The sequence below is a fragment of the Trypanosoma melophagium genome (assembly GCF_022059095.1).
Source record: "Trypanosoma melophagium isolate St. Kilda chromosome Unknown ctg18segment0, whole genome shotgun sequence".
Taxonomy (NCBI): domain Eukaryota; phylum Euglenozoa; class Kinetoplastea; order Trypanosomatida; family Trypanosomatidae; genus Trypanosoma; species Trypanosoma melophagium.
Window position 1 is genome coordinate 55,639 of NW_027125147.1, and position 25,177 is coordinate 80,815.

Genomic DNA, 25,177 nt, shown 5'->3' on the forward strand with positions numbered 1-25,177 from the left:
GAAGGTTATTACTGGAACTAGATATTCCTCTCTCGAACCCCCTTGTTACATTTTTTTTTCCTATTTTCCCTTCTTCTATTCCTCACTGGTCATACTATTTACAATCTCTTTGAATTTTATTTTGCCTACACTACTTGGATGCCGTGATGTATCAGGAGGAACTGAGGGATTCTATTGGGCAGTTAGAGCAAGATCTGCGTACTGCAGACAAAAACCGAACAGGTTTCTTGCCGCAGAACGTTTTCGAGATGGTTCTCCTGCGCAATGGCGGTTCATCAGAGCAGGCAGAGGCACTCACGGAGCAGTTCCGCATAGGAGGAAGTGATCACATTCACTACGTGGAACTCTTAGAAAGTATGCGTTCTCTCGCAGGTAACACCATGACCTCCCCAACACAAGAGAATAGTAGTGGTAATGGCAACAGTAACAGCAACACAGGAGACACCCGATCGGTTTCACCATTCTCAGACGAAAATGATGCTGTGAATAGAGAAGTAGAATATCCATCACGAGAACAGTGGTGTTCACCTGTTATAGGCACCACTACCACCACTAATTCTATCCAGAAGGGCGGTTTATCAAATAATAATTCACAATACAACATCATGGAGCTTAATAAGGGTAATAAAAGACGAGATGATAATTTTTATACCTCTCTTACTTCGGCTCCTTCACATATCGCGAGTGTCTCTGTACCTGAGGAATCTCCTATCAGACGTCCTTTTGTCCTCCCACACCGCCGCGAGTCCGCGGTAGAGAAAAGTAAGAACAAACAACAAGAACAACAACACGAGGAAAAGAGCAGATCATATCCACACGCTGCAAAAGATGTGAAAACATCGGATTTTGTGAAAAACGCCGTGGACCGTGTCTCTTCACCAGTGTACCGAGCTTCCTCCGTGGAGAAAATGGTACAACAAGCCAAACTTCGAGCCCTTTCTGAGAGCTCTACTCCAAAAGGCTCAGAGACTAGTAAAAAACATTTACCACTTGGAAATTCTTCAGAAAAAAGGGAGCAAGAATTGTTTCCACTCCCAAATAGCGAGCGAAATAATGATCGTTCTGTGAAACGGATACAGAATATCGAAACTCCAACATCAGCAACGAAAAACGTAGTTTCCAATGTGAAGGCTACAGAAGATGTAGTTAATTCTTTTTCTAGAGGTATACGCATAAATGATAGAATGACGCAACATAACATATTTAGAGTGAGCCATGGAACTTCCACCGTAGGGGTCTTTGGACGTGGGGAATTGATTTCACTTCGTGAGGTTTTCCGTGTTATTGATCAGAATAGGGATGGAGTGATTACACTACGAGAAATATGGAATGCTTTACATCGACGTGGCATTGAAGTACATATGCCAGAATTAGAGGCATTAGCAGATTCTTTAGATTTAGATGAGTCTGATATGACTGATACTATTTTTGACAGTGGCGAGGATAACAGTATTGATCGAGTACTCAGTAGTGTAGACTTCTGCATGCTTGTTTCACGCATGCGTTCCAGTCTAATAGAACGTATTCGCCGTTCATCCCTTTGGATTACAGGAGCACCTGAACCATCGCCTCCACCTGTGCCACCAGTATCTGCTTTCATTCATAAAGGAGCTGAAATAACGAATAAGAAACGACCACACGAAAACGCGAAAGGGAACAATTGTCAAAGTGGAACATTACTTTCGGCAGCGTGCGAGTTGACACCGTCGCCACGACGACAATCATCATCGCCGCATACTTTATATAAGTCTAAAATGGATGTATTCTCACAAGATAATATGAATAGCTTTAGTCCTCCACCAAGTGTACACAACAGTGTTACGGTTACCCATTTGGCAGAGTCAGGTATTACCGGAACTCCGCAGGGACGCAGTACGATAGTTACTGCCGACCAACAACCACTTTCTGGATCAACGGTGTTTGTCTCTCCTTCGCCAGAGATGAAAACATCACAACAACAACAAGCGTCACCAATCCGAAGTCTTGCAATGCCACCGTCGTCATCTCGATTTTCTGATCTTAAGAAGGAAACCAACGTGATATTAGCAAAAAATGTAGAACAGAGTTCTGTAGTAGCTTCACGTTCAGAGAGTCCCCATCCTTACGACGTACCGATTGCACGTGGTCTTCAGAAGGAAACTGAATTTAGTGTTCCACCACCGTATTTACATCCCGTAGAAAACCGTAGTGGAACCCAATCGATGCGTATACTAGCTGGGACATTTAGACCATTCAGTGAAAAGGTTAATGATGGTATTAGTGGGAAAACAACGATATCACAGGACTACGCAGCACTTCATAGGGAGCTTTTAGCACGTCAAAAACAACGCATAGAGGAGGAGGACTTTCTCAGACGTCTAGAAATGGAGTTTCAGGAGAGGTATTCTAATCTTTTGAATGATACAACTCCGGAACCCAAACACATTCAGCGTTTCGATGTTGTAGATAAAATGCAGACTCAACACAGTGATACATCAGCACAACGTGTACAAGCACAGCGAGCGATAATAAATCACGATACAGTAAAAGGGGATGCTAATGAAGTGGCCTCTCGTTCTGCCTCTTCCACACGTGGTAGCTCACCCTTGCATAGTAATCCTAGGACAGTTGGGAGGCTTTTTCAGCACACTGCTTCATCACTAGCCCATGAGCGAGAAAAGAAAATTAGGTATATTCCCCCTAAACGTACAACAAGTTTGGGACGAAGCAGTGGTTCTACTAACCGAAAAAGTAATGAAAAGGTTTCCAGAGGAGATGTTGAGTCTATTGACTCTTTGCAAAGGAGACAGCGAAGTTTCAGTACTACTGAAGACTCAGTCTCTGTATCTCGACAACGTTGTACTCCTCAAAGGGAGCAACCCCGGCAAAAAGAATCATCCCCCACTACCTCTGTCGCTAGTACTTCTTCTATGTATCGTAGTGGAAGTAGTAAGAACGTCTTGCGAGGAAGTATAAGAAGTGTGCAGCCGTTTTCACACTCCAAGGGTGATGTCTCAACGCTGTCACATCATTATCGTACGAACAGCATGGAATGCAAATCTGCATTATTCGGTACGAGGGAAACGAATAAATCAGAACCTACTGTTGTGCGTGTTTCACTTGTTCCAGATGCATCACCACCAACACCAACTCCACCAGTAAATACTAAGCGTATAATGCGATTATCATCAGCGGGTACTAAGAGCACATCTCATGATGCCGACTTATCTGCACAGCGGCAAAGAGTGCCACTTCCGGGTATGCCACCACTTCCACCTAATCGTTCACGTATGGTAGAAGAGAATGATGGAGAAGTGGATAGAGTTAGGCATCCTCAACTCTCTAAAAGTATATCAGAGAAACTCTATGGTAAGTGTTCGCGTCTACTTTCACTCTGTAGCAACTATGACCGTACACAAGATGGATTTCTCACACCAAAAGATCTCGGTCGTGCTCTCTATGCTGTTGCGCCTGATCTAACGGAAAGTGAAATTAGTGATTTAGTCTCTATGGGATTATCACAAGGGAAAAATGGTAACCAATGTCATTATGTCTCTCTTGTAGGAGATCTTGTGGTGCAAGAGAGTTATGTGCAGTTGCATGAAGGAAGCCCCGAGAGTAACGGAAGTAATGATGATGATAATGATAATAGAAATAGAATGGAAGACATGGTTGATGGTTCTATTGTTATTTCATCAGAGCATCCGCAGCGTATGGTTACCCCATCATCTATTTCAGGCGTCTCTTCGGTTAATCCCTCACCACAACAAACAGAAAAAGGAGGAGAAAGAGGAGGTTCAGAGGAATCCCTCCTTGAGGATCGTGTGAAAAAAGGCAGATTAAAAATGAATCGACTAGTGCGAGAAGAACTATTAAAAGGTTGTGGTGGGGATTATCACTTACTGCGCAATGCTTTCTTTGCACACGATGACATACTTACAGGTTACCTTGAGGAAAAGGTTCTGCGTGACTGTCTTGTTAGACTGTTTCGTACCAATCAACGTCTTATGCCGCCGTGGCTGCTCGACCGCTGCGTCCGTCTCTGCCGCACACCGTTTGAACGCGAAATGATTGCGGCTGCAGCTCACAGTAAGAAAGGGACAACAACACTAACAACAACAACAATAGCAGTGGCCCCGCCTCCAGACTCTATTGCAGAGGAAGCCGCACGGCGCCGTGTGCATGGCATTCCGGAAGTACTTTGGACTGTATTGTGTGATTATCGTTATCTGTTGGAGGAACTGCGTTTGTAGAGCAGTGGAATTGTGTACATTTGTTTTTTTTTTTCGTTTTTGATTATCTTTAAAACTGGTGAAAAAAAACAAACGAAGAAGAACTTTCAAATGAAAGATTGATGGACCTCATATTGCCAGTTAAACAAAGTGATATTTATTTCTTTTTTTTTTTTTATTATTTCCTTTCTTGGGGACGGAGTTTTTTCTCTTGTTTTTTTTTATGTGGAATGTGCGTCAGTGCAATACTTTTTTTTTCTGCTGCTCTGTTCTATTTTTACTTTTACTATTTGATGTTCTCTTCATTCCTTTTGTTACTCTTTTTTTCTTTTTCCCTTTTTATTTTAGTGTCCTGCTGGTAATAATAATAATAATAATAATAATAATATAGTCCGAGGAGAGATTTAACCATTAGAAACCCAACTCTCTGTCTCAGGTTTTGTTTTTTTGTTCTTAGCCTGTTTAACCGCGTATAGGATTGACTTGTACTGTGTATTGCTGTTGGTGTTTTTTTTTTTTTTGTAATTTGCAGAAAAAAAAAGGTGCGAACAATAATACTGCACATCATTTGTTATTATCAATAACCATCAATCATGGAAGAAAATCGCAGAATCCGCTCAGATGTGCGTCATTTGTATGTTTTCTCCCGCGTGAAGGACTTCTTCGCCTGCGGTGATCCCGACACGGTGAGCCGTCTCACGCAGCAACTTGATTTAAACTTCACTGACGGATCTCCAAACTTCATGGTGGTGCACGATATGTTGGAAGGACGCGGGGCATCTACATTGCTCTTTACTTACCAACCAGACCCAGATGCAGAGGAAAGTGCAGGTGATGTACTGCGTGTTATTAATACCATGAAAGAGAAAATTCCCTGTTTAACAAAGCGCTGCGTCTACCTCATTCGCTCTGACGACGGAAAGGTCATCAGCTCCAAAGACGCCAACCAAGTTGTGCAAGAAGTTGCCATGGGGACCCTAGAAGCCAATGTGCTGCAGAGCTTTGAACACCTTCTTATGGAGGTGTACACCCCGCTGTTTAATAAATTCAGCAAGTGGGGTAAAAACTCCGTGGCGGAGCGTAATCAGTTTATTGTGCATCTCCTTCGCTATGCCGATCGGGTGTCGGAGCTGCAGCAGCTGCAGGGCGAGAGTTATGAGTTGGAGCCGGTGAGTGCGGAGACGTGGCGGCTCCTGCAGACCGGCGGTGTAAATAAACGCGGGGGCATCAATGACCCTGTGGTGGTGCACAGCCTCACGACAACCGTGGAGAGTTGGATTAAAGTCATTCACAACGTTGTCCAGCAGACGCCAAACTACGAGAATGAGTTAACGGATGAAAAGGCGGGGCCAAAGACGGAGATTCACTTGTGGAAGAACAGACTCGCCAAGTTGCATCTCGTCGAGGAGCAACTCGCCGTCGTGGAGGCCGCACGGGCTATGCAGTATTTGCGGGAAGTGAAGAGTCCACTCATCACACGCTGGACAGAAGTGGATGCCGCTCTCACAGAGGCATTGGCAGAGGCACGGGAAAACGTAAAGTATCTGCGATCACTTGATAAGTACTTTGATGTATTATACTCCTCTGATATCTCAGAAATTATTAACATTCTTCCATCGCTTATCTCAAACATTCGCATGATGTACACTATTGCCCGCTATTACTCCAAGCGGGAACGTATGACGGCATTGTTTTTTAAAATAACAAATGCTATGGTATTGTCGTGTAAATCGGCAATCAATCCTTCCGGTGTACGTGGACGTATTTGGGAAAATGCTCAGCATTTTGATACTTTAAGAGAACTTTTACGTCAACTTCAGTTAAGTGCGGAGTGTAATAAAGCTTATAATGAAGAGTACAATAAAGCCCAGGAAATATTGGCACGAAAAGATGGAAAACAATTTGACTTTGATGAATTGAAATTTATGGGTCATTTTAATCTTTTTACCAAGCGTGTAGACAAACTTATCAGCGTGTTTAGCACTGTAGAACAATTTATGGAACTTAAAGCATACAATATTGAGCAAATGGAAGGTCTTATTCCACGTTTTGAAGAATATTTGGGACATTTACGTGGTAAGACTACCGACATTCTCGATATTCACGATAATAATAAGTTTGATGTGGAATTTAAAATTTTTGAAACACGTATTGCAGAACTAGAGACATCTATGCAGGTAGCAATTAACTCCTCTTTTGAAAATATTACTTCTACAGATGATGCACTACAACTTCTTGCAAAATATCAGCGTATTTTAAGGAATGAAGCCTTTGCTGCTGATCTAGAATCTAAGTATCTAGTTATCTTTCATAGCTATGGCCTGGAACTTGAGAATGATCAAAAGACGTATGAACGTTTCAAGACAGATCCACCTGTTGCACGTAATATGACACCTGTTGCAGGAGCCATCAGTTGGGCAAGACAACTTTTACGTCATATTAAATCTCCCATGGATCGGTTTAAAACGAACCGTACTATTATGGCCAATACGAAAGATAGCAAAAAAGTGATACGTACATACAATAAGGTATCCGTTGCATTAATTGAATTTGAGGCTATTTGGGTAGATGCGTGGAAACGTTCTATTGAGTCAAGTAAATCAGGGCTTAATGCCACTTTGCTTGTGCGTCATGAAGGTCGTTTACTTGTAAATTTTGATGTGGAAATTATTCAGCTAATTAAGGAAACCCGTGCTATTATGCTTCTTGGTGATATTGATGTACCCATGTCTGCAAAAATGGTATTAATGCAAGAACAACGTTTGAGAACATTCTATAATGAACTCTCATATCTTGTAAAGGAGTATGAACGGGTTGTGGGTCGTGCTGGTGGAACACGTAGTAAAATTGTTGGAATCACACGTGCGCTTCTTCAACCAAATCTTGATGCCCTTGATGCCGTTTTTCTTCCTGGTGAAACTACTCTTACATGGACATCAATGAATGTGGACACATACCTTGAGAGAGTACAAAAGGCTATTCAAGAACTTGATGCCCTCGTGACAAAAGTAAACGATATCATTCATCACCGTATTCAAGTAAATCTGAAGCTTATCTCTTCTACACTTCTTGTAAACATCTTTGAAGATCACTTCTCACTTGATCAATTTGTACAGGTGCAGGAAAAACATATTCGACAACAATGCGAAGTTATGGATGTTAAAAACCGAGAAGTAGAGAGTGCTGTAGATGATGTTATTACATGTATTCTCGGAAGTCAAGGCGTTTCATATGATGTTGCCAATATTGATGGTGTAACACAGGAACGTATTGCAACTTTAAAAGGACACTTTAATCGTCTCATGTTTAAAGCTATCCTTACGAGTACCACACGTTCATTAAATCTCTTGAAGAAACGTGTTGGTACACGTAATCGGGTTTCATTTCTTTTTGTTGAGAAACCATTTTTTGATGTGGACGTTCAATTGATTAACGCTGAACCTTACGTGTATTTAAACCCCTCTCTAGATGAGATACAGAAGGCCATTAACCAATGTGCAACGGCGGTACTCTCCTGTAGTAAATATATGACATTATGGAGTGGTCTTGGTGATGATGTATTGTCTTTCTTTGAAGAAATTGCGAAAAATAAGGAAATTGTTAAGGTGGTTTTACTACTAACTGGTGGTATTCATGGCCTTAAGAAACAGGTGATGGAGTACCTTAATCATTTCCGCAAGTATGAACACCTCTGGAGGGCAGATAAGGATACATCATATGAAGCCTTTATTGCTACATCCCCAACACTTGATGATTTTGAATCTATTCTACGTAAATATGTGGAACTACAAGAAGAGATTGAGGCATTAACACCTGTCTTTAATATTGGAAGTCTTGCTTTGCAAAATAAACCACTTAAGACAGATCTTCTTCGCAAAGTTGCAGAGTGGCGAGAATTATTCTCACATAAGTTACATGCCAAAGCCCAGTTAGATCTTGATACCCTTACACACAAGATGGATGAGGAGGCACATCAACTTTCAATGCCAATTCCTGATCAGGAAAAACTAGAGGATCTTCGTATGCTTATGGAAACTCTTCAAGAAATTCGTGATCGAGAATCTGTGGTGGAGTTTCAATTTTACCCTGTTCAACAAGCGTACGCATTACTGCAGAGGTTTAACGTGCATCTCTTTAAAGAGGAGATTGACCGTGTGGAGGATATTCGTTTCAGGTGGCGAAAATTGCATGAATTGGCTGAATGCCGTTCAGATGAAATTAATTACATGCAACATGGATTTAAAAAGGGTCTCACACAGGAAGTACAGAAGTTTGGGGCGGAAGTTATTGCCTTCCGTAATGACTATGATGCCCATGGTCCAATGGTGGAGGGACTTAAACCACAAGAGGCCATGGAGCGATTGAAACGATATCAACGTCAATTTGATGATAAATATCGTAAATGGATGACACACATGGCAGGTGAGGAACTCTTTGGTTTACCACAGCATAAGTATCCAGAACTGGTGAAAACAAAGAAGGAGCTGGAGCTTCTTGATAAACTCTACACACTTTACATTAATGTTCTACAGAAGGTAGATGGCTACAATGATGTGCTATGGTGTGAACTTGACTTTGACGCCATTGCGGAAGAGGTTAGTGTGTTTGTGAGTCAGTGTAAGCGATTACCCAAATCTCTACGTGACTGGGATGCATATGTAGAACTGAAAAAGATCCTTGATGACTTTATGGAGTTACAACCGGTGATTCAGGAATTGAAAAATCCCGCAGTGGTAGAACGACACTGGCAAGAGATTATGCGAGTGACAGGACATAAGTGGCGTACAGACCCTGATTTATTTAAATTACAGAATCTCGTAGATGCGGATTTATTACGTGTGGCGGATGAAGTTATTGATATTGCAAGTTCCTCTGTACGTGAAGCAGAGGTGGAGAGTAAGTTCCGTGCACAGGAGGCACTTTGGCGAGATCAGGAGTTAAAGTTTTCTGAATTTAAACACCGAGGTCCTATTATTCTAAAGGGAGATGACACTTCCGCCAAACGTGAGGCATTAGATGAATCATCATTGGCTATTAACTCTATGTTGTCTTCTCGGTATTGCGCCTTTATGCGAGATACGATACAGAGCTTTTTACAGAAACTTGTAAAGGTAAGTGAAATTATATCGTTATGGGTAGAAGTGCAGTTTACATGGCAGTATCTTGAAGCCGTTTTTGCCGGTGGTGATATTATGAAACAATTGCCACAAGAAGCGAAACGTTTTGCTATGATTGATAAGGCATGGCAAAAGATTATGAATAAGGCGAATGAAACACCTAATGTACTGGAGTTCTGTTACGAAAATGAATTATTGCAGAATTTACCAAATCTAAAGGAACAATTGGATGAATGTCAACGTAAACTTTCACTCTATCTTGAGCAGAAACGAAATCTCTTCCCTCGCTTTTACTTTGTATCCGATACCGTACTGCTGGAAATTCTCTCACAAGCAAGTGATCCGCAGTCTATTCAACCCCATCTCGCATCTATCTTTGATGGTCTCTCATCTGTACGCTTTGATCGCGTCAAACCACGCGAGGCGGGGGCGCAGCCGTACTTCCAAATTGTGGAAATGATATCGGGCGAAGGGGAATCGCTGTTAATGCGTGAACCCACACCGTGTGTTGGAAACGTGGAAGACTGGCTAAATCGCCTCTGTGCTGGTATGACCGATACTGTGCGGGAAGTGGTAAAGGGTAGTGTGACGGAACTCAGCACATTACTTGGAAATACCAATTATCTCGGCTCTATCATTGATCGCTATCCGGCGCAGGTTTCACTGCTGATGCTGCAGTTCTTCTGGACAGCAGATGTGACGGAGTGTATCACGAAAGGAATTATGCGGGCACGTGGTAGAGAATCGGCGTCCTCACGTGCCAAGTGTGATGCTGTGAAGAATTTTCTTGTGAATATGACAACTTCACCAGAGCTGGAGCGACAGCCTAAGCGGATGCGTACAAATGTGGAAACACTTATTACGATTCAGGTCCATCAACAAGAAGTGTTTATGGATTTACAGAAGGCATCTATTAAAGATATTACACACTTTGATTGGCTTAAACAGGCAAGGTTTTATTATAAACCTGAACGTGATCTTACTATTATTTCTATTGCCGATTCCGATACGGAGTACTGTAATGAGTACTTAGGTGTGAAGGAACGTCTTGTGATTACACCACTAACAGATCGTTGTTATATTACATTATCACAAGCACTTGCAATGTACATGGGTGGTGCGCCTGCTGGACCTGCAGGAACAGGAAAAACAGAAACTACAAAGGATCTGGCGCGAACGTATGGTAAGTTCTGTGTTGTGTTTAACTGTTCCGATCAATTGGATCGTCATGCTATGGGAAAAATTATTCGTGGTCTCTCTCAAGCTAATGCTTGGGGATGTTTTGATGAGTTTAACCGTATTGACCTTCCTGTACTCTCTGTTGTGGCCCAACAAGTGAGTTGCGTATTACAGGCTCTCAAACAACATAAAGAAAAGTTTATCTTTATTGATGGACAGGTAACGGATCTTATGCCTGGTGTTGGCTTCTTTATTACTATGAATCCAGGTTATGCTGGTCGACAAGAGTTGCCAGAGAATCTTAAAATTCTTTTCCGTGGTGTTACTATGATGATTCCAGATCGTCAAACTATTATGAAGGTAAAACTTGCCTCTCAGGGATACAGTTTGGATGATCTTCTTAGCAAGAAATTCTTTACACTTTATAAACTCTGTGAAGAGCAGTTATCCAAACAACGACACTATGACTTTGGTCTGCGTAATATTCTTTCTGTACTACGTACGGCCGGTGCGGTACTTCGTCGTAATCCTGGAAAGGATGAAGAAGATCTCTTTATGCGTACACTACGTGATATGAACTTTTCAAAACTCGTCTTTGAAGATATTGAACTCTTTGATTCTCTTTTACGTGATATGTTCCCTGGGCGACAGTTTGTTAAAGGCACACACCCAGAGATTGAGGGTGAACTCGCGAAAGTTATTCAAGAAAAAGGTTTACAACAGTGGACACCGTGGGTACATAAGGTATTGCAATTGTACGAAACGAAATTAGTGCGACATGGTATTATGGTGGTTGGTCCTGCTATGTGTGGTAAGACACAGTGTTATGAAGTTATGACAGAATCCTTAAGCCGTACAACAGTTCCACATCAACAACTTCGTATGAATCCTAAAGCCATTACAGCACCACAAATGTTTGGACGTATTGATGTATCCGGTGATTGGCATGATGGTGTGTTTTCGTCTCTCTGGCGTACAGCTGTACGAAATGCAAAGAAGCGAAATATATGGATTATCTGTGATGGTCCAGTGGATGCTATTTGGATTGAGAATCTTAACACCGTGCTTGATGATAATAAACTCCTGACACTTGCCAATGGTGATCGTATTCAAATGACAGATACGATGAAATGCTGTTTTGAAGTGGAAAATTTAGCAAATGCTTCTCCTGCTACTGTATCACGTGCTGGTATTATTTTCATTTCAGATGTTATTCTCGGTTGGAAACCAGTATTGGAATCTAAACTACGAGCTAAGGCCAGTGCGGATGGTAAGATATTACCATCTGATGTGGTGGTTCCATGCAATCAACTGCTGGCAGAGAAATTACTAGCTATCTTTTTACCAACCACAGAGGGATCTACAGAACCCAATATGACCGAGAAGGTGGCTGAATTCTACGAAAAAGAGTGTACAATTATTATGAAAACCTCCACCGCACATCTTGTCATTAATGCCTTCCATCTCGCCGTTGCTCTTGGTGAGGAAATAGGCGATGGAGTGGCTGTAAGTGATGCGCTAGCACTTCAGATCTACTGGTTTAGTATTGCATGGGCTTTTGGCGGAATGTTGGAATCGAAAGATCGTGTTAAGTTTGATGCTTTTGTGCGGCAGCATTATGAAGATTTACCACCATCGTCTGAAGGTACGATCTTTGACTTTTCACTTAACTGTAAATCTGGTCAATGGGAAAATTGGACATCATTTCTGGATAAGTGGAAGTACCCTGGTGATGATAGATTGGATTTTGCCACACTCTTTATTCCTACTGCAGACTCTGTTCGTTTACACTTCCTTACAAATTGTAACTTTATGCAGAAACGACCCACCATGTTAATTGGGGTAAGTGGTACAGCTAAAACGGTTACAATGGAAAAGTTATTACTGAAAATTAAGAGCGATTCAGAAACTTCAAACTTCCGAAAGTTAAATTTTTCTTCCATGACAACCCCACAAAACTTCTACAACGCTTTGGATGATATGACAGAAAAACGTATGGGTTCTACTTTTGGTCCAAAGAACTGCGAACAGTTAACAGTCTTTATTGATGATATAAATATGCCTGAAATCAATGAATGGGGAGATCAGATTACTAATGAGATTGTCCGTCAGGTAGTGGAATCTAGTATGGTGTATGATTTGGGTCTTGCTGGTCGTCGTAAGGAACTCTCTGGACTTGTTTATATGGCTGCTATGTCACATCCATCTGGTGGAAAGAATGATATTCCAAATCGTCTTAAACGACACTTTTCTGTGTTTAATGTTCCTTTACCAGAGGAGAGTTCAGTACAGCAGATCTTTGGTGTTATTTTTGAAGGACGTTTCTGTAATGATAATTACTCACGTGGAGTACAGGATATTGCAAAGATGTTGACACAAATGTCTATTGATTTCTGGCGTTCTATTGCAAAGAGAATGTTACCAACACCGGATAAATTTCACTACTTCTTTAACTTGCGAGATCTTTCACGCATTACACAGGGTATAATGTTAGCTGGTATGTTCTACGATCCCGATCGCCCAGAGAAACGATCCACTAGTAAACCATGGGAAATTATCACAGATGCTGTAACACTTATAAGAATATGGAAGCATGAGTGTTCTCGTGTATTTAGTGATAAACTTAACAGTGTAACGGATAAACGTTGGTTTGATGAGAATTTGCAGGATTGTGTGGCTCATCATTTAACACCAACACCATATAGGGAAATTGTGGATCAAGTACGTGAACCTATTTACATGGCCAATTATCTACGTGATCCTATTATTGACCCTGAGACTGGTGAAATCGCAGAAGCAGCTCCACGTATTTATGAACCAGCACCTTCTATGGACATGTTACAAGATCGTTTATTACGTGCAATGAAGGCACATGATGAACAAAGTCGTGTGAAAAAATTAAAACTTGTTTTATTTGAGGCCGCCGTAAAGAATGTTTCACGTATTTCTCGTGTATTATCACTTCCACGAGGTAATCTTCTACTTGTGGGTGTGGGTGGTAGCGGTAAACAATCCCTTACACGTCTTGCTGCCCATGTGAATTCTCAAGAATATGCTACGTTGGTCTTATCAAAAGGTTTCGGTGTAAACCAATTGTTTGATGCCATTCGTGAACAATATATTGTTGCAGCCACAAAGAAACCAGTCACGATGCTTTTCACAGATAATGATATTAAACAAGAAATTTTCCTTGAATATATCAACTCTTTCTTATCAAATGGTGAAATCGCTGGTCTATTTGCTTCAGATCAGCGTGATTCCGCTATTAATGATATTCGTCCTGTTATGAAGAAGGATCCATTTGTAAAATTTGATGATATGAATGAATCTCTTTGGAAGTACTTTATTAATCGTGTACGAGAACGTCTGCACTTTGTATTATGCTTCTCTCCTGTTGGTGATAAGTTCCGTACACGTGCTCGTAAGTTCCCTGCACTTGTTTCTTCTTGTATGATCAATTGGTTCTTCCCTTGGCCCAAGCAAGCCTTATTGGATGTCTCCTCACGTACACTAAAATCCTTTGAAATGGCTACGGAGGAAAAGAACAAAAAGGCACTTGTGGAACTTATGGCAGACATTCACTCTTTGATGTTGGAAAAGTCAGAGGAATACCTCACACGTTATCGACGTTCAGTCTACAGTACACCCAAATCCTATCTTGGATTTATTGAATCCTACACAAGTGTGTACAACAAGAAATTTAAGGAACTTAACGAGGATGCGGGTAAGATTAACAAGGGATTGCAGAAACTTCATCAAGCTGGTGAGGATGTACGAGTCATGCGAACACAGTTACAAGAAAAGGAAGTCCTGCTTCAGAACAAACGCAAGGAGACAGATGCGTTGGTGAAAGAAATTGAAATTCGCACCGCAGAAGCGGAGAAGAAACGTGTGGAAGTTGAAGTTGTAAAAGAAACCGTAGCACGAGATGCGGCTATTGTCGCAGAAGGTGAGGCGGAAGCCAAGAAAGATCTCGAGGCCGCCGAGCCTGCCTTATTAGAGGCCATTGAGTCTCTTAACTCCATCACGGCCAATGACTTTACAACACTGAAGAAGTTAGCAAATCCCCCGGCGTTGATTAAACGTATTTTTGATGCGGTGTCTGTCTTATTACACCGTCCACTGCTGCCGCCCGGGGCGGAGGAAGTGAAAGGGGCCTTGTGGATCACCGACTCGTGGGAGTTTAGTGGGAGACAATTGGCATCAGACTCGGGCACATTAGACACACTCCGCTCCTTTGGTGAGAATCAGAAGGATTACATTAATGAAGAGACATGTGAGTTGCTGCTGCCGTATTTATGGATGGAGGACTTTACACAGGAACGGGCACGTAAGGCGTCTGGTAATATTGCAGGTCTTTGTACATGGGTTCGTAGTATGTACAAGTACATCAATATTGCGAAGATTGTCGCACCAAAGCGGGAGAAATTACGTATTGCTACGATTAAACTTCGTGTGGCCAATAAAAAGAAGGAGGAACAGGAGGAAGAACTGGCACGTGTAACGGCAGAGGTGGAACGTTATAATCAACAATTGGCAGAAGAAAACGCCAAGAAGCAAGCACTTGAGGATGATGCTACCCGCACAAAACAACGAATGGATAGTGCAAATGGACTTATCGATGCTCTTTCTGGGGAACGTGAACGATGGACACAACAGAGTAATGACTTTAAATCACTTATTGAAAGATTGGTGGGTGATGTCGCATTAAGTTGTGCTTTTATTTCTTACTGTGGACCATTTAATTCAGAGTTCCGTCATCAATTACTGTACAAAAACTTTTATCCCAAGTGTAAGGAGTTAAAGATTCCTGTAACATCTGATATTAACGTGGTAAAGTTTCTCGTAGACGAGACTACTATTGCCGACTGGCAACTAGAAGGTTTACCAGCGGATGATCACTCTGTGCAGAATGCTATTATGATTACGACAAGTGCCAAATTTCCACTGATGATTGATCCACAAGGACAAGCACTTAACTGGATTCGTAAACGTACCGAACGTATGCAGGGTAAACTTTGTCAATTAAGTGATCGTACATTTGTGATGAATTTACAAGAACAACTTGATAAAGGTCTTCCCCTTATTGTGGAGAATGTACCAGAAGCAATTGATCCTATGATTGATCCTGTATTAGAGAAACAGATTGTAAGAAGTGGTAAAACACAAATTATTCGAATTAATGGAGAGGAAATGAGCTATAATGAGAACTTCAGTATGTTCCTTACTACGAAATTACCAAACCCAAGTTTTACACCAGAGATGTTCGCTAAGAGTCTTGTTATTGATTTTACTGTGACCATGGAAGGATTAGAGCAGCAGTTATTATCACATGTTATTGGCCGTGAAAAGGCAGAATTAAATGAAGAAAGTGCCAAATTATCTGAAGATATTAACAGTAATGAAAAGAGACGTAAAAATCTTGAGGATCGTTTACTTAAACAGTTAAGTGAATCACAAGGTAACCTTATTGATGATGTGGCACTTATTCAAACCCTACAGGAAACCAAAGATGCATCAGCTGAAATTGCTGAGAAATTAGCAACTGCTTTGGAAACTAAAAAACGTATTGCTGGTGCATGTGAGGAATATAGACCAGTTGCCACTCGTGGTGCTGTATTATACTTCCTTGTGGTGGAAATGTCACTTGTAAGTCATATGTATCAAACTTCACTTGTGCAATTTGATGGTATCTTTGATAGTTCTATTCAGCGATCGGAACACCATCCTGTTACCAGTAGACGTATTCAGTGTATTATTGACTATCTTACCATGGCTGTATTTAAGTACATTATTCGTATGCTCTTTTCAAAGCATAAATTGCTATTTGTACTGCTAATGGCATGTAAGATACAAATGAAAGCTGGAAATTTGGATTCTACTTCATTTGATGTGTTCTTAAAAGGAGGAGGTGCGATGCAGGTGGAACGCTCAAAACCGTTTGTATGGATTAAGGATAAGATGTGGGCAAACATTCTCGCACTATCAGAGCAAGTACCGCGTTCTTTTAAACAGGTACCAGATCTTATTATGCGTAATGAACAAGCTTGGCGTCAGTATATTGATTCTGATATGATTGAAAGTATACCAGTACCGGATATAAATGAAAAACTTGATTCTTTTGATCGACTTCTTATTGTTCGTGCATTACGTGAAGATCGTGCCATGTTGGCAGCAAACTTATATGTTGCTCGTACTCTTGGTAAGGAATTTGCAGAACCACAACAACTTGAACTTCATGATGTTGTGGAAGAGACAAATGGTATGACTCCTATTGTGTTTTTACTTTCGCAAGGATCTGATCCTACAACCCTTATTGAAGCCGCAGCAAAGTCACTAAAGAAAAAGATATTCCCTATTTCTATGGGACAGGGACAAGAAGAAGCGGCCATGAGTATTGTAGGTAGTGCGTGGAACAATGGAGATTGGGCATTACTTCAGAACTGTCATCTTGGTTTACCATTTTTGATTCAATTAGAGGAGAAACTAAGACAACAACAAATTCCTGGAGAAAAGAAAGCAGAAATTCATGAAGAGGCACGATTGTGGATTACCACAGAACCGCATAATTCATTCCCTATTGGATTGTTACAAATGTCCATTAAGTTAACTAATGAACCCCCTCAAGGTATAAAAGCAGGACTTGTACGTACATATTCATGGATGTCACAAGATTATCTTGAAATGTTCCGTCGTCCTGAATGGAAACCAATGCTTTTTACCCAGTGTTTCTTACACTCTGTCGTGGTAGAACGTCGTAAGTTCGGTCCTATTGGTTTCAGTGTACCGTATGAATTCAATCAGGGTGATTGGACTGCCTCTGTTCAATTCCTTATTAATCATATGACAACTATTGGTGAAACCCTCAAGAATCCAGTGAATCGTGATACAGTTTGTTATATGGTATCAGATATTCAATATGGTGGACGTATTACAGATAATAATGATCGTGCCCTATTTAAGGCTATTACAGAGTTCTTATATGATGTACGCATTACTAACCCTGAAAAGGTACGTGATACGAAACAGGTTATTGACGGCAAACAAAATGTGAACAGTAACAATAGTAGCAATAATGGTGATTTAATAGAGTTTGCCCCAAGTTACGCGATTCCACCTTTTGATGATATGAATAAGCATCGTGAATTTATTCGTGAGACGTATCCAGATGTAGACACGACGGAGGTATTCCAAATGCACTCCAATGCGGATATTACATATCGTACCCGTCAAGCCCAAGAAGCTCTCACCACGATTCTTGATATTCAGCCTCGTGATGCTGTTACCCGTGGTGGTGTAACGCGTGAGGAGAAGGTGTTAGCGATGGCAGATAACTTACTGCGTCAGCTTCCGGAGAACTGGACGGTAGACCGTAAGCAGTACCTTAGCGATCGCCAACCGCTTTCTATATTTGCCTGTCAAGAGATTGACCGTCTTTCGGTGACGATCCGTGTGATTCGCCAGACCTGCACCAACCTCAAGCTTGCGGTGGCTGGCACCATCATCCTCACCCCGGCGCTGCAGGATGCGTTGGACTACCTGTACGCGGCCCGTGTTCCCCCGTCGTGGGTGGCGGTTGGATGGCCGTCGCCGAACATCTCGCTCTGGTTTGCGGAGGTGCTGCGGCGGTACGAGCAGCTGGACAGTTGGGGCCGCAGTGGGCGGCCGGCGGTGTATTGGCTGCCCGGCTTCTTCAACCCGCAGGGATTCCTCACGTCGGTGCGGCAGGAGATCACCCGCAGCCACGCCGGGGAGCCCATCCCGTGGGCCCTCGACAAGGTGGAGACCCGCACGGAGGTCCGCTCGGCGGAGTACCGCCCGGGGCAGGAGCCGAAGCCGGAGGACCTCAAGACGGAGCGGGGGGAGGTCGTCATCTACGGCCTCTTCCTCGAGAGCGCCATGTGGGATAAGGTGAACAAGCGGCTCAAGGACCCACCGCCAGGGGATCTCTTCAGAGAACTCCCCATGCTGCTCATCTCCGCCGTGAACAAGGATGCCCCACAGACGCATCAGAATGCGCCAATCAAACCAGGGCAGATGAAGGAGCGGCAGAAGAAGCAGGAGTACTACAGATGCCCAGTGTACAAGTACCCAACACGCTCAGATCTACACTGGATCTTCGATGTCAATCTCCCCGTCGCAGAGGACGACGCCTACTGGCGTATGCGAGGTGTCGCCTTGCTGGGCTCCACAGACTAACTCACTCACAGGTCACAGCGAGGGAGAGAAAAGAAGGAAAAGTGAAAGAGAACAATAAATTTATTTTAAAAAAAGAAGAAAGAAATTGGGATACGATAGAGGGAGGCAAACGTGTAGTTTGCAACCTACTCCCATTTGAGAAGAAGGAAAGAATGAAAGAAAGAAAATAAAAAAGAGCAAATTAGATCCATGTATTTAAGAAAAAACAAAAGAAAACTCAATTTTTTCAGGGAAGTAGGGGAACAAATATTTTAAAAAAAAGATGTATTAGGGTGATCAATGTAAACGATTTTCGTGGTGTATCATAGCCCTTACCACCATCACCATCAATGCTACTACAACTACTACCAAAGAAAAATACTGTGTTCTTTTTTTTTCCTCTTATGATTTCTCTTGAATGCATTGACGAGATGTCATCCTCTGTGTCACTTTTCTTTAAATGTTTATATGCACTTGTTTCCTTTGTTTCCTTTTCTTTTTTTCTTCTCTCTCTTACCATTACGTGAATGTGTCTGTTGTGATGGCGACCGTATAAGGAGACTGCGCATACAGAGACCCACACATAAACGCAACTCCAACAAGCCCTTGGGAGGAGGAGGAAAAGTAAAAAAAAAAAGTACAAGAAAACAGAAAGGAAGTAGAAAAAAAACGACAACAACACCCACAACAACAAAGGAGTGTGGGTCTGAAAATGATTAAAACAACCCACTCTTCGTTAGCGATGATGCAAAGGAGTTGCGTTTGTCATAGCAATCTGCGAAACACGGCGCTTGTAGCCCCTGTATCATCCGATTTGATTAGACGCGCGGGTACGGATCTTCCTGGTATTCCACATCAGTACCGTGTTTGCCGTTCATACCGGCAGTGGTTGAAGTTAGCCGTTCTCTGCCCTCCATCGGCGCTCTGTGAGTTAAATGAACACGCGCAAATGAATGAGCGGTTCGTCATTATAATTCGGCAGAAATTCCGAGAGGGAGCTGAATTACGTGATCCAGAGCAAATTGCAGTAGCTGTGCAAAGCTGCGAAAGGAGTTTGGCCATGTTTCGCTTTTTAGCCGCTGATGGGGCAAAACGACGATTTCCTGAGGCAAAACCACGACTAAATTTGCATAAGATGGGATTCCTCGAGATGGCGAAGATAAACTACACACAAATGGCGAAGGAGTACTGGAACACATACGTGATGCGGCGTTGGTGAGGAGACAAAAGAAAATAAGGAAGTATGGGGAATTGAAATGCTACAAACTGAGGAATAGGAGTTGTAGATAATATATGGAATTTGTTGTATGGCTCATTTGCAGAGTGGAAGAGAAGGAGTGAGAGTGTTCGTGTACGTGGTGTATAGGTCTTGAAATATAGCATCTACAGGATATCATGATGATGTCAAGAACAACTTATGGGAAGAGAATATACATATATAATATTATAGAAAAGGAAAACATGTGGTAATTTTTTTTTTACTGCTTTTCTATTTAACGAAGAGTGATACGTTTTCTTTATCCACAAACGCTTATATTCACACGGAGAAGCAAAGAGGAGAAAGAAAAAAAGAGAAAAAGGTGTTTATACCCTTTTCCTATTGTGCAGTGTTTTTCCTTTCTTTTGGATTGATCTTTTTCTTTTTCGCTAATATTTTTTTTCTTTCTTTTTCATTTATTTTCATTTCTTACTATGTAAAGTCACGCTCGAAAATAGGCTAAACAGCTCTATAGGTTTCTTCGTCACTTGGCTCATACAGTATGGATTCTGGTAGTGGTAGTGATAGTGTGAGTGCAGGTGTAGATGTCCATGGGAAAGAGAATAGGTTGTTGAAAGAAAGTGATGATAGTAGCAGCAGCACAAACAATAATAACAATAACAGCAACCGTGTAAAGGTAGGAAAAGACGACGAAGATCTCCATTCCCCAGAAGCGCATTATCTGAAGGATGTGGAAATGTGCTTTCATGTTTCTTCAGAAAAAACACAGAAACCGATATCGTACACTTTAGAAGAGAATTTGAAAGAAGATGGAAAAGAAGAACTAAAACTGAGTTCCGCATCCCTGCGTACAGGGCAGGAATCTGGATTGGAGTCTGAAGGTTCAACATTGCACTATAGAGAGGCGTTATTTCGTCGTGCTGAACAACTACTACAGGCCGGCACACACTTTGATCGACACGTTGAAGAAGCAGAAAAGCAACTCGGTCAATTAAAGCGAAAACTTGAACCACATGTGGTTAATTATAGTACTGAGCAAGACGCTCTACTTGGTTTGAGTCAACCCTCTCTGATTGTTATACGAGATCGTGACTCCTTCTGCGAAGAAGAAGTGGAACCAGTACCACAACCACCAGATGTGATACCCGCTCAGACCGAACTATCATCACCAACATCAATAACAAACTTATCCAGTGCTCTTTTTGCTGCTGCCGCAGATAACGCCCCTGGCAGGGGATCCTCTGACGTTTATAAGAGAATGCTTCTGAGTCGTGATGAGGAATTACAGAAGGCTAATAAAGAATTTGAACGCTATACCACTGAAATTGCAAAACACTTTAAGAAATCGCCGGTAGTACTTCCAGATCACCTACAAAATTGTTTCACCGGTGAAAACGTTATTGTGGCTAGAGATCACAAAGGGCGTATGGATGTTCCCGGTCACTCCCTGAATGAATCAAAGGTTCCAAGCTGCCACGGCGAAGAGGTGCGTGGCTCCCTTGTCGTCTCACTGCAGAGGCAACTAAACAATAGTGGTGTTGGGAAAACATCATGGCAAATCCAATGTGAACAACAAAAGCAGTTGATGAGCGATAGTAGCGAATTGGAACCACCACCACGCTTCACTATTGTCTCACTTCCGAACGGTGATCTGCGGGAACGTGATGCGTGTGCTGGAATGGCGTATTGGGATGCGGCTGAACCCGTTGATGTTCCCCGTGTGGTGCCCAGTCAACTCCTTGATGAACGCATTGAAGAGGCATATCACAATTACCGCTACTACTCCCGCCGCTGGCGTGCACTGTTGGTGGATCTCGCTAATACGTTGGGCGGGGAAGACGGTGCGGAGTTGTTGCGGCGATATGAACAGCGTGAGGAGTCACTGCCACTTTCACCGCGGTGCCAACGTGCATTTTACGAGTCGGTTGTGGACTATGATGAGTTGTTGCAGCAACAAGAGAGTATTATGGAGGCGGTAGAACGGGACTTGGAGGAGTATCAGGCTCTTATGCTTGATGGTCCAGTAGCTTCTCTGTAATGCTTCTTTGTGTCTGTGTGTGTGTTTTTGCTTTTATTTTTGTTTTCTTGCATACCTCGGTGTGGAGGAGACGAGAGAGAGAGAGAGACCATAAGCAATGTGCTGAGACTCCTTTTTTTTTTTTCTTTGTTTATATGTCTACTCTATGCATATACATATCTGTTGTTGTCCTCATAATGTTCCTTTCTGGTGTGTCCCTTTAGACAGAGAAACATACAACATGCTTTTTGTTTTTTTTTTTTTTTTTCGTCTTCTGTATTGCACACCATTTATGTAAATAAATGAATATATGGAAGTTTTTTGGGGGGCAGTTCATTGTTTTTTGTTTTTTGTTTTTTACATTATTTTGGCCTATTATTCGCCCCCTTTATAAACATATTTGTTTCAATGTTATTCTGGTGTGATTCTCGCATATGACAAGACATATGTTCTTTACTCGTTGTTATGATATTCTCCATATAGATATATTTTTTCCTTTTCCCCTTTTTCTCTTTCTTGCCTCCCTACCCTGTGCCTTGACTCACATTAACTCATACACATACAGATAAAGTTATCTATATAGATATAGTGATTCATTCATATATATAGAAAAGTAAAGAAAGAAAAAAAGACTACGTACATAGTGTAGATTGGGTGATAGAATACGTGTGATATATAGAGAGAAAATAACGAAAAGGAGGAGTAAATTGGCGTAAGAAACGTGATCATTACTCCTTTACACGTGGACAGAGTAAAGGAAAGCGAACGTTCAAAGAAAAGAAAACAGATAAAAAAAAAGACAAGAGAATTTGACAAGAGGAAAAAAGTAAATTAAATTTAAAAGGAATAAAAAGAAAGAAAGAAAAAAAACGATGCGTCGTACATTTTCCCGTTTTTCTACTCTTGTAAAAATAGGCCGTGGTGCGGAAAATGTAACAGAAACGGCTAGTAATGCGTTGTTAGAGGCCCTACAAATTCATGGATACTGCTATGTACAGCATCCATTTATTCAAAAAGAGATATTGGACCAACTTCATCGTGATAGTCGTACGTTCTTTGAACGTTACATTCTCGATCTCCCACCCGCTGTTTCCACACCGGCACCCGGCAGCGCTAAATGCACCGCCCCACGTACGGATATTCTTCCCATGACGCCACACGAGTTGGAAAGCCTCACCACCACTTCTGGTTTTCGCGGTTATTACCGCTACGTTGGGGCGAGTGGTGTGGATGATGCGATTGAGTGTTTCTCCGTTGGCCGCGAGGTCGCCAACCCGGCGGAGTTGCGAGAGCCGTATTATAAATTAAGTGGATGGAGTCCGTCGGAGTACACATCGATGATTGCCCGCCCAACACCGTGGGAAGTGTTGTTGAATCACCCGTGTGCGGGCGGTGGTAAAGGCAGTGATACGTTTATGGCGGACTATCGTGAGATGTTGTTGGCTTATTACGATCTCTGCACGGCGGTCTCGCTGGATGTCCTGCGGCACATCAGTTGTGGACTTGGCGTGCGGCCCACAACTCCGCAGGGCGGCGCGGATTTGCACGCCGATTACGATCTCGACTTCTTCACGCCATTTCACAGCCGCCACGATTGTGATCTGCAGGCGAAATATTACCCGCCGCTCGGACACGTGCTGCGGGGCGGGCGTACACAAGGCGTGGAGGTGCGGGCAGGCGCAAAGGTGATTCGACGCAAAGAACCACTTGCCCAACCCCACATTAATAATAATAATAACAGTGATAATAATAATAACAGTGATGAGATGGTTCGACTGGATACCCACAAGGATCTCAGCACTGTGACACTACTCGCCCAGGATGCCCTTGGGGGTCTGGAGGTGTGGGATGAAGAGGAGGGAAAGTACATTACGGTGCCTGTACTAAACGACGCCCTTCTTGTGAATGCCGGTCTTTTTCTTGAGAAGTGGACGGGTGGATTGTTGGAGGCAACACCGCATCGTGTACGAAGTGTGAAGAATGGCAGTAGTCGCTGCAGTGTGGTCTTTTTCTGTCTGCCAGACCATGATGCGAAGGTGGAGCCGCTGCTGCAACAAGATGAGAATCCTGCATTAGATGCACAGGAGGGATTCTACGCTGGTGATTTGATGCCAACCTCACAGTAAGATAGATAGACGCTGTTAATAAACAGCACACCATTAATCCAACATCGGTAGGAGAAGCAATGATTTGATATCTACATGAGTGTGGGTGATGATCCCATATTGCTCTCTCTCCCTCTCTCTCTCTCTCTCTCTATATATATATATAGAGAGAGAGAGGGGGGAGAGAGAGAGAAGCACACCAAAGAAAGATGAGGTATATGAATGGGAAGTTAGAAGGAAGATAAAGAGAAGTAAGAAAGAAAGAAAGTAGGCAACTTAGTGCCCTGCTTCCCTATTATTATTATTATTATTATTATTATTATTATTATTATTATTATTATTATTATTATTATTATTATTATTATTATTATTAGGTGGTGGTGGTGGTGGTGTTTTAATTGTGGGTGTATTCGGTTGTGGGGAAAGGGTGTTGCGTTGCCCCAGAAATTTGTGTCTGCTATTGCTCTTCACGAGAAGTAGCAGCGGAAGGAGAAATAACTGTATTTGGATGGGGAGAAAAAAAGTAGAAATAAAACAATAGAGAAAGAAGCTGAACTACTAATTTGTCTTGCCTTGTTAACTCTACCTGTGTTGGGGTATACTGTGGTGTAGCAGCAGCATAGATAACATAGACTTCAGTCAAAAAGTTCATTTGGGAGACTTTCACTGATTTGTTGAAGCATTGGTGGTGAAGAGAAAAAAAAAGAGAAGGATGACAGGAGGAGGAGTCTGAGAAAAGGAGAGATCCAATGGTAATAATAGTAGTGGTAATAATAATAAAACAAAAAGAAAAGAAGACCAAAGTCAAAAAAAAAACTACGTATTTGTGGAAAGAAATATCTTGGCTGTGTATTGGTATTTTACATACATGCATATACATATATATACATACATACATACATACATACATACATGATTAGTTATTTTTACATCAATTGCTCTTTTTTTTTTGTTTTCATTCTTGAAGAAGAAAAAAAAAATGTTTAGCAAAAACGATAGCACCAGAGTCATTCTTGGGACTCTTTTCTTTTTTCTTTCTTTTCCCCCCTTCATCATATTCTCTTATTCTGTTTGTGTGTGTGCTTGTGTCTGTGTATGACATATCCACACATTTATCTACACTGTTTGAAGTATATACATATGGAATTCTC

General features: G+C 42.0%; 5 protein-coding genes across 5 annotated transcripts; all 5 read left to right on the top strand.

The window, feature by feature from the left end:
- Positions 1 to 146: 146 nt before the first annotated feature.
- Positions 147 to 4,232, top strand: LSM04_008401 (uncharacterized protein; the record flags this gene model as incomplete). Its single annotated transcript, XM_067331485.1, has 1 exon — positions 147 to 4,232. One exon carries the CDS (start codon positions 147 to 149, stop codon positions 4,230 to 4,232), a length of 4,086 nt encoding a protein of 1,361 aa, XP_067193184.1.
- A 572-nt stretch (positions 4,233 to 4,804) lies between these two features.
- Positions 4,805 to 18,706, top strand: LSM04_008343 (Dynein heavy chain; the record flags this gene model as incomplete). Its single annotated transcript, XM_067331486.1, has 1 exon — positions 4,805 to 18,706. The coding sequence occupies one exon, from the start codon at positions 4,805 to 4,807 to the stop codon at positions 18,704 to 18,706; it is 13,902 nt and encodes a 4,633-aa protein (XP_067193183.1).
- A 691-nt stretch (positions 18,707 to 19,397) lies between these two features.
- LSM04_008172 (Complex 1 LYR protein) lies at positions 19,398 to 19,904 on the top strand (the record flags this gene model as incomplete). The annotated part of the gene is made up of 1 exon (XM_067331488.1): positions 19,398 to 19,904. The coding sequence occupies one exon, from the start codon at positions 19,398 to 19,400 to the stop codon at positions 19,902 to 19,904; it is 507 nt and encodes a 168-aa protein (XP_067193176.1).
- Positions 19,905 to 20,445: 541 nt separating this feature from the next.
- LSM04_006493 (uncharacterized protein) lies at positions 20,446 to 21,942 on the top strand (the record flags this gene model as incomplete). The annotated part of the gene is made up of 1 exon (XM_067331489.1): positions 20,446 to 21,942. One exon carries the CDS (start codon positions 20,446 to 20,448, stop codon positions 21,940 to 21,942), a length of 1,497 nt encoding a protein of 498 aa, XP_067193150.1.
- Positions 21,943 to 22,793: 851 nt separating this feature from the next.
- Positions 22,794 to 24,047, top strand: LSM04_009603 (Oxoglutarate/iron-dependent dioxygenase; the record flags this gene model as incomplete). Its single annotated transcript, XM_067331490.1, has 1 exon — positions 22,794 to 24,047. One exon carries the CDS (start codon positions 22,794 to 22,796, stop codon positions 24,045 to 24,047), a length of 1,254 nt encoding a protein of 417 aa, XP_067193218.1.
- Positions 24,048 to 25,177: the final 1,130 nt, after the last annotated feature.